The sequence below is a fragment of the Nymphalis io genome, chromosome 11 (genome assembly GCF_905147045.1).
Source record: "Nymphalis io chromosome 11, ilAglIoxx1.1, whole genome shotgun sequence".
In the NCBI taxonomy this organism is placed as follows: Eukaryota; Metazoa; Arthropoda; class Insecta; order Lepidoptera; family Nymphalidae; genus Nymphalis; species Nymphalis io.
In genome coordinates, this window is record NC_065898.1 from 8,296,127 (window position 1) to 8,305,849 (window position 9,723).

The 9,723-nt window shown below is 31.5% G+C and overlaps 1 protein-coding gene and 1 long non-coding RNA gene across 2 annotated transcripts; one reads left to right on the forward strand and one right to left on the reverse strand.

Moving 5' to 3' along the window:
* Positions 1-320: 320 nt before the first annotated feature.
* Positions 321-1,574, forward strand: LOC126772015 (uncharacterized). Its single transcript, XR_007669611.1, has 4 exons — positions 321-425; positions 499-608; positions 689-845; positions 1,507-1,574. It is a non-coding gene; the product is annotated as an uncharacterized LOC126772015 (long non-coding RNA).
* Positions 1,575-6,804: 5,230 nt separating this feature from the next.
* Positions 6,805-9,426, reverse strand: LOC126772050 (uncharacterized). The gene is made up of 3 exons (XM_050492228.1): positions 9,366-9,426; positions 7,732-8,111; positions 6,805-6,924 (listed from the first exon to the last, which is right to left on the reverse strand). The coding sequence occupies exons 1-3, from the start codon at positions 9,424-9,426 to the stop codon at positions 6,805-6,807; spliced, it is 561 nt and encodes a 186-aa protein (XP_050348185.1).
* Positions 9,427-9,723: the final 297 nt, after the last annotated feature.

A 9,723-nucleotide genomic window follows, 5' to 3' on the forward strand; every position in this document is an offset into this window, starting at 1 on the left:
ACATGTGAAGCTTAATCTAAGATCGAGGGTACATATTTGAACATTTGTAGTAGCAGGGTCAAGTAGGTATCTACCACTGAGTTTTCATGTTTAATTTATGTCTGTCGTTCGCGACTGTCAACCATGTACTTAGTTAATTAAATCAAAATCATATTAGAATTTTAATAAAGACGAGAGGATTAAAATAATTCGATTCATACAGAGTTTTCGTAATGTGTGTATATGTAATATAGTTTTTTTTAATGTTAACTATGAGACATTACTAAATAACTTCTATTTATAATTAATTTTAGAGTCCTCTTGGAGACTGTGATTGAACATTTGCAAAAGAACGCGATGTCTTTACAAACAGTAACATGAGAGCTCATAAAGAAGAGAAAGGAACTTTAAAACTAAGAAATTCGAATAAGTCAAATAACGAAATGGTATGGGTTTTGGCGCCTTAGTTTATTTTACATGGAATATATTTAATAATTAATATAAACATAATCATTTTAGGTTTTAATTGGAGACGGAAATGCATCAGTTCCAGCCAGACTTCTCGAGAACATGGACTAGACTTATACGAATGGCACTCGTAAACTTTTGACAGCTGCCTTTTCAAGAAAGTAGGTTTAAATGACATTCTTGGACATGTTCACCACTTCATGTCGATATTCATATTAACATGGCACAATATTCTTTTCAGGGTATTGGCGGCTCATTTAGCATCTCTGTTAGCGAACAGGAAAGCCTTCACCGGCTTTTCCTGACAAACCTGCTAAAAAGAAACTAGACGCAGCTCTAGTAAATGATATTGTTTAAACTGTGGTAGAAAATTATTCTGTACCAGAGAATGTAGTAAGGTAAAGTTTAACTAACTTTCATTAATGTAAAGATATATTGATTTTATATCAGTTTGTATTCATTTTTCTTATTTCTTGTGTTTAGAACCAGCATAACCACGAAATGTGCTGACGAAAGCAAAATGTTTAGAACCCGTGAACAAAATAAGAAGAAGATTTAATGAAAATATTATATTAAACATGTATTTTTTCAAAGAAAATATTAATACTAAATAATGAAATTTTTATAATAAGGGTTAACAAACATTTCAGAAAATGATTTTATTTAAATGTATTTGGACTTAATCGGTTATATTGCTTAGTACAACTTTAGTATAATACTTACTAGCTTAAAAAGATACAGGTAGAAACATTCGTTCTAGAAAAGAGCATCCAATAGGATAAGGAAAATAAACAATAGGTTTATTGAGGTTGCCTTGTTATACAAAGTAATGCTTAGCGGCCGAGTTTAGCCGAAAACATGTACCTTATATTTTATACTAGGAATGAAAAGCACGGTACTTTGAATAACTGCTGACAATTGCCATCGAAAGCTTATTTGAACTTCTAAACAATAACGAATCGATAAACAGTTTTACAGTTTCTTAGTGAGCTTTTACTTAGAAGTATTTATTTATTTTAAATTGCAGTTAATTAAGCGTTAAAATGACTACGTTTTCAGATATCGACGCTGCGTAAGCTTTACTGGAGTTGCACATAAACCCCCACCGGAGTCATCATGATAATACTTGTAAGTGATAGCTTCTAATTGTATATAGATAACGAATCTAAATAAGGATTTATTTTAATTAATTACGTTTAAATTTTTACAGTCGAAACCAGATCTATTGGCGTCGAAACACAGGTAAAGATAAAACTAAAATGGTATGGTGGATAAACTTCTATTGAACTGAGGACACCCAAGTACCCGACGGTTGTCCTCCAATAAATATCAAACAAAAGATTTCATTATGCGTGACCACAGTATGCAACCGATGCATTTCTCAAATGTTTTAGATCTAATAATAACTGAAGTAAAATATTATTAGAGTATTATAACCACGATACTATTACTGGCTGTACTCTATTTATACCTAATATACCGCTTAAAATTTTTAAAATTATTTATTACAAGTTTTCGCCCGCGTATTCGGGGAGATATATTCGGAATAAATATTTATTTATTTGTAATAGCATACTTACAACATACATATAAAGCATTAAAAATAATTATTTTATTAAACAGGAATAGTAAATCTAATATGCATGTCAATTACAATAGCACTTCCAGATTCCATCTAATCTAATTTAAATTAAAAGTAACAAAAAATCATCTGTAACTATTAAAAATGTCAAAATTAAATAATAAATAATGTCATTGTTATTATAAAGAATCAATCGTCGAAATCATAATTAAAATTATTAAAAGTAATAATTAAAACGAATCATGCATTTTATAATAATTAAGTAACTTATTTCTGAAGATTAAGGTAGAGTCATAAAAAATGTCAATCTCGGTATTGATCTAACGATATTATTATATTTACTATACAACCGTACTAAGGGAGCTTGTTTACCAATATGAGACTTACGCAAGGAGTATGAAATATTTTGTGTGTGTGAGTACTTCTGTGTGCCCTAGACGGAACTGATATCAGTATTCTCTCAATTAAGTCTGAGTTGGTTACCTTATAGTTAATATTACTGTGTAGGAATTTAAGTTCTAACATTTCGCGCCTACTCCGAAGAGAAATACTTTTCATGAAAAAGCAAGATGTTTCGTAATGGCTCGCTGAATACTCTCAATACGCTGAGATTGTACGCTATACAGTGGGTTCCATATAACACTAGCATACTCAAGACTAAGCTACGCACCAATGAATTGTACAAGAGTAATTTAGTTTTCCTTGAAAAGCCTTGAGTGTTCCGCTTGATAAAACCAAGATTTTGAGCCGCTTTAACAAATATGTTATCAACATGAGTTACAAAGGTTAGACGCCTGTCAATAGTGACTCCTAAGTCTTTAATTTGCGATAATTCTTGTAATATTTTATTTTCAATTGAGTAACTAGAAACAAGCGGTTTTTTCTTACAGGTAAATTTTATATGAAAACATTTGCCTACGTTAACAGTCATATTTTTGAGATGACAGCATGCAATAATATTGTTGAGGTCGTACAATACGACCGTATTTTACTGTTTTGTATATTTTGAGATCGTCTGCAAACACAAATGAACACATACAATACTTTATATTCTCAGTAATATCGTTTATAAAAACGAGAAACAAGAGGCGACCCAAATGTGAGCCATTAGAACCCCACTTTTAGCTAAATATATCTGAGATTCAAACCCAGTTACGGCAACTGTAAGAGATCTTTATGCCAAATATGACTGAAACCATCTAAGTAGAGTGGTTCCAAGGCCATACTGATGTAATTTATTAAGAAGTATTTGATGGTTTACTTTGTCAAATGCGCTACTGAAATCAGCATGTATAGCATCTATCTGGTCCCCCCTGTCCATTGCTAATGCCAAGTCTGAAGTAAAATGTGTTAGATTAGTTTGAACTGTGCTGCGAGTGTGTGATGATGTTGTTAAAATGTTTATTAAGCAAGGGATACACTAGGCTCTCTAACAGCTTAAAAAGATAGGAAAGGATAGAGATTGGACGGTAGTTATTCGATCGGTCTCCATATTTGTGAACTGGTACTATTCGCGCTTTATTCCATTCCTCGGGGAAAATACCGTCCTTTATAGAATTATTAAAAATTAACGTCAATGGAAAAGCTAGAGCAGAGCCGCATCTTTTTATTCAAATAGGTGGAATTTCGTCTGGACCCGCTCCTTTTTCAGGATCTAATGATTTAATTTTTTTTAACACCTCTTCGTTAAATGTTATTTTAGTAAGTGTTGTAATGTGAGTTATATGTGTGTGAAGTGTAATGTATATTATTTGGAGTTATCGTGTGTGTAGATTCATTAGGATAGACAGAAGAAAAGTGGCTAGCGAAAAGGTTGGCTATTTCTACGCCTGAACTAGCGCTAATGCCACCCAACGACATAGATGCAGGCAAAAAATTTACATTACGTTTGCTTTTAAAGTAATTCCAAAATAAAGTCTGATTCTTTTGAATATTATATTCGACGTTTCTTTTGTAGTTATTATAACAACTATCAAATAAATCATGGCAGTGACTACGCAATATTTGAAATTCAAGTTTATCCCTAGGGTTACCATATTTTCTCCTTTTCCTTGAGTAACTTAGTAAGGTTGTGTTTGAACCATTTAGTATACTTAGAATTCCGTAATTTTCGCTTAGGTACTAATCGCTCTATTATTTCATACAGAGTGCTGTAAAGTATCTCTATCATGGCATTAACATTATTACAATTGGAAAATTTGTAATACCAATCCATATCACTTAATTCGTTACCAATCTCTGCATAATCAGCCTTATAAAAATTGTATCGTATACAGACTTTGGGTCGGATGTATGATATATGAGGATACGAGAGACTTATTAACAGATTAGGATGATACAGAATCAAATACGTACAATCATCACCTGCATTCCATTCAATAAGGCCCATATTAAAACCGCCTACTACTATTACATCATCAATTTGATTAGTAACAACATATATATTTTCAAAAAAAAATTTAGTATTTTCTACTTTTACCGGAGGTGGTAGGTATACAACACAAACACCGCCTTTTTTAACAGAATAATCACTGGTTATGTCTAATTTAACCCACATCATTTCATTGTCGGTCTCCCAATGACATACTCGGCAAGAAGAAATATCTTTAGATATAGTAATTAATACGCTTCCTCCGTCTTTTTTTGAGAGTTCTGAACAAAAACGATCCTTCCTGTACACTATATAGCGTGAATCAAACAGCTCATTACTAGAGATTGCGAAGTTCAACCATATTTCAGTAAAAATTACAACTTTATAATTAGAATTTAGGAAATTTTTTAGGATATCGTACGTTTTTGTTGCCTCTTACGTTTTGATAGTATATATCTAACATTTTGCTAACCCATAATACTGGTAGAAATAATGATGTTAGCTTATAAGCTTCAGACAATCTTCATTCTTGATTTGTTTTGCCTGGCTCAATTCATCCTTACGTACAAAACTTTTTCCATTTCTCACCCAAGTGAAGCGGTATTTCATTTACTTGGCTCTAGTGTGTGTGGCTGCGTGAAGTGCTTTATTTTCTGGCGATAAATATTCCGAAACATATATAGGTTTACATGTCCCTCATTCCGAGGTGATGTGATTTAGTTTTTCTTTAGATTTTTTTTATTAAATTGAGCAACAACCGCTAACATCGCGTCTCGATGTCTTGCACTTTGTAGCTTGACGATGACTGATCGCGGTTTCTCGTTTTCGGTGTTTCGGTTAAATTGCGCAACTCTAGTAACATGTTTTATGTCGTCTTCCGTCAAAGGATTTACAATAACATTACTTATTGAACAATTACATTTGATAAATTTTCATTTCCATGCTCAGGAATACCATTTATCTCAACATTGCACTCTCTCATATGCACTTCAACAATATTTAATCTAGAGGTAAGGTCTTTTACAGAGGATTAAAGATTATCATTTTCACGTTTTAGTTGGTCAACAATGTTTAATTTTTTCTCAAGTTTTGATTTCATTTGCTCATACTGCGCATTAATAAAGTTAAGTGATTCACAAAAACCTTTTATTTGATCATTAATAGTATTTAGCTGCGTGGTTACTAAATTATGTATTGTTAAAGCTAAATCTTGCTGTATAATGTTACGAAGTTTACTTTCTGTGAGGTCTATATTATCGACTTTATATTGAGTATTGGTATATTGCGTTTGATTGATTGACTCAGCTTTTTACGTTTCGTAAAAAGCTTTCGTCCCTTTGTACTCAATTCATTTGTATTAGTTAATGATCGGTAGATAGTGAAATGCTTATAGCAAAACACCCACCACACAAAAAAGTCACACTGTTTTGTTCAGATTAGATTGTATAGTATGTTAACTTTACTAAAAACACAATTGTTTACTCTGTGAATATTGATTTAATTTATGTTATGATGTAATATTGATACAAATATATAATAATGATAATATTGGTTTCTTGGTCATGACATTTAAATTTGTACTTGATTAATTATTTTATCAAAAAAAAAAAAAACTATTAGTATATTTTATACTTTATTTAAAAGTAATTACATATTTTAATAGATTAACAAATGGTACAAATTAATAAAAGATCTTTGTCTCCTTAATCTCAAATATTCGGATTCGTCCGCTTCGCAGAAGATGGCGAGACGTTCTCTCGGTTTTGTTGTTCGTGCTTTTTTCTGTACCGTTGACGATTTCTATATAACTTTGCTTCGTCCGAACATTTTGTCGTAATAGAACTTCTGTAATTTTTTTAACACTAAGTCTCCGGACTACAAAAACATATTTTGTCATTTACTTAATTTTTTACTTTATGTTATCTGATTTTTTGTTAGATGGTATAATACAAAAAATATTCCATTTTCTTAATAAAATATCTAAAAAGTTAAAAGGTACAAAAGTTATGGGATTAAAATATGAATACCAACCTAACAATCCTTTTAGGAACATTGCACCTTTCAGCGACGGTGTTGACAATATCGTCTACTATTTACAATTAAATAATACAATTTTGCATTGAATGCAAGTATTACCTCTTGGTCGTCAGTTTGAGTTATTATATTATTATTACTTAGTGTGCTCTGACTTGGCATGGCTAATGATTGATTTGCGGCTGAAAAATAAAAGAAAATCTTGTTATATATGACTTAAATGGCTAAGAGTAAACCCATTACGACTGGCTATTGAATGTTCTATCATTCAGCATTGCATTGCTTCTTTCCTATTTTTGAAATTCTATTAACTGTCAAAAGGGAATACGTTATATTCAGGGGAAGGTAACCCAAAGCTAATATACCACTTTTAATCGTAACTTATTGACATAATTGTAAATGTTCGTCTCGTCGCTAAAGTGTGGGAAGTCCAATCGATTTCTGCCATTAGTCTGGCAGGCACGGTGACATTGCCGTTTCCAATTGAAACCTACGAATTTAAAATACTTTAAAAATTATATTGATTTCATTGTCAGTATAAGTAGGTAGTTGTTAATTTTTTTCATTATTTACTTATTTATGTTAGAATTTATATTAGTCAATACTGGCTTTTATTTATTGATAGATTATTTCCCTATAAATAGGTGATTAAGGTATTATATAGTCAGCACCTCATTACAGCGCCACATACAAAATAGACCATAGAATAAATATAATAGCTGTCTTTAAAATAATCGAGTATAATAATTTATTAAATATTTTGTATCGTAATTCATACTAAATAATAACTTTATAGTTTAATGTGTTTAAGCTTTTTAACAATACGTCAAGCGTTCTTTAAAAATAATTGCAATTCGTTTTTATTTAATCGTTTTGAAATTAAATTAGGACCATAGAAATTCTATAATTCAGTTGATTATGAGTCCTATGTAATATAAATACGTTTGTAGCCTTTGAGTTGTGAAAGCACATATTTAAAGATCCCGGATGGACCAATAATAATGTTGCTGGATTTTTTTTGAGAAATTGTCAGTAGCGGCTCGGACTTCCGAAGTTAGCAGTTTTAACACCCTTGCCTCGGAAAGCACGAAAGCCTTTAGATCTGCACCTGGTCTCTTTCAGTAAATTACTTTTACCCATTGGACGCCAGTGATAGAGAGATACGTTATATATTCTGTGCTAATATTAAAGTCTATTTGGATCATTAGGTCAAGTTTACGTCGAACTTTAGAGGTAATTAAATTTTATATACTTAACTACTTATGTATACACATGAATAATATATAAACATACAAACCATATCAACATTGTTAACCGACAATGGCAAACATGCGTTAGTAGTCTGCGCTGATACTCTACGTATTTTTAAGCCACCAGCCATCTCATCCATTTCGAGCTCAACACTTGACGTATTTTGAAGAACAATGGTCGGTTCTTCTACTGCTAAAATCTCTTCATTCTCATCTAGTCCTTGATCTTCAGATGTCCTATCCATTATTGATCGACTTTCATTTTTTTCGGAATTATATAATACGGCTAGGACCTGCTGGTACAAGTGTTTTAATGCCGTTTCCAGTTCTTCTAAATTGACAATTGAAGGATAATCGAGAACAGGATCGGTCTGCGTTCCTTGATCGAATGTCAGTTTAAGATTCTGAACGTTCCTCTGATTTGCGGCTGAAAAATAAAAGAAAATCTTGTTATTTATGACTTAAATGGCTAAGAGTAAACCTATTATGACTGGCTTAATAGAACATTCAGCATTGCATTGCTTCTTTCCTATTTTTGATTTTCTATTGTCAAAAGGGAATACGTTATATACAGGAGAAGGTAACCCAAAGCTAATATACCACTTTTAATCGTAACCTATTGACATAATTGTAAATGTTTGAATCAGTACTGTAACTCGGCGGCCGACCAATCATCGTCAGTTGGCTGGCTCGCCTAGCGTTGAAAGTTTTTTAATTTAATCGTATATTTCGAACGCTTAGTCTTTTACTATATATATATATATACATACTTAACTACTTATGTACTTTTTACACACAATCAATGCATGACAAAATAATATTGTTCACGATTTCGCAGAAGATTATTATTTTTAAATATTTAAGCACATCTGTTATTTGTCGATACATTTGTATGTGGTATACATACTTAATAATTATACAACTTTTTGAAGAACTCAAATACTAACTAGTACCTCGGTAGGTATATATTAAACATAGGTACTCCATTTATATATTTTATATACGAGGATATAGTAAAGATTAAAAAAACCGTATTGATTAATGTGAGATTGCTTCTGTCGAAAAATAAATGCTTCAAAAATGTATACTACGACGCGATCTCGATATCGATATACGATCTTCTTACAATTTATTATATTCATAAAATATACGAGATTTTATAAGTCTTACTAACTATAAGGCTGGTCACAGTTAAAGAAATTTAGGCTTAGATATATAATGACCGTTTTTACAGTTATATGATTCACCTAAATTAAGCTAGGTGGCTCGCTTGAAAATTTTTAATTTTTTTTTTACAAATTTTCGCCCGTGTATTCAAGGGAGGTATATAAGTTATAAATATAGTATAGTTCAGTCAGTAATAGTGTCGTTATAATATTCTAATAATATTTTACTTCAGTTATTATTTGATCTAAAACATTTGAGAAATGCATCGGTTGCGTACTGTCTCATGTGTAACGAAATCTTTTGTTTGATATTTATTGGGAGACAAATGTCGGGTACTTAGGTATCCTTAGTTCAAAAGAAACCATTTTAGTTTTATCGTTACCTGCGTTGCGACGCCAATAGATCTTGTTTCGACTGTAAAAATTTAAACGTTATAAATTAAAATTAATCCTTATTCAGATTTCTTATCTATCTATAATAATAAGCTATCACTTACAAGTATTTTCGTAATTACCTTGACGGGGGCTGTTGTGCAGCTCCAGCAGCGCTAGAGCGGCGTCAATATCGGCGAACATCTTGTAAAGGGAAATGAATTGCAATTTAAAATAAATAAATATTTCTTAATAAATGCTCACTAAGAAACAGTAAAATTATCGATTCGATTTTGTTTAGTAGTTACAGTTCAAATAAGAATCCGATAGCAATTGTCAGCAGTTATTCAAAGTACCGTGCTTTTAAATTGTCAATTCCAGGTATAAAATATAAGGTACATGTTTTGGGCTCAACTCGGTCGCTAAGCATTACTTTGTATAACAAGGAAACCTCAATAAATCTATTGTTTATTTCCTTATCCTATTGGATGCTCTTTTCTA

What these genes read in the sequence shown, in the direction of transcription:
- LOC126772050 (XM_050492228.1), bottom strand. Translation starts at nt 9,426, where the DNA reads ATGTTCGCCGATATTGACGCCGCTCTAGCGCTGCTGGAGCTGCACAAC. An exon ending in GCACAACAGCCCCCGTCAAG is followed by an intron (nt 8,112 to 9,365) that starts GTAATTACGAAA and finishes TTTATTTTTCAG; the next exon opens with CCGCAAATCAGAGGAACGTT. An exon ending in CGGTTAACAATGTTGATATG is followed by an intron (nt 6,925 to 7,731) that starts GTTTGTATGTTT and finishes TTAAATTCGTAG; the next exon opens with GTTTCAATTGGAAACGGCAA.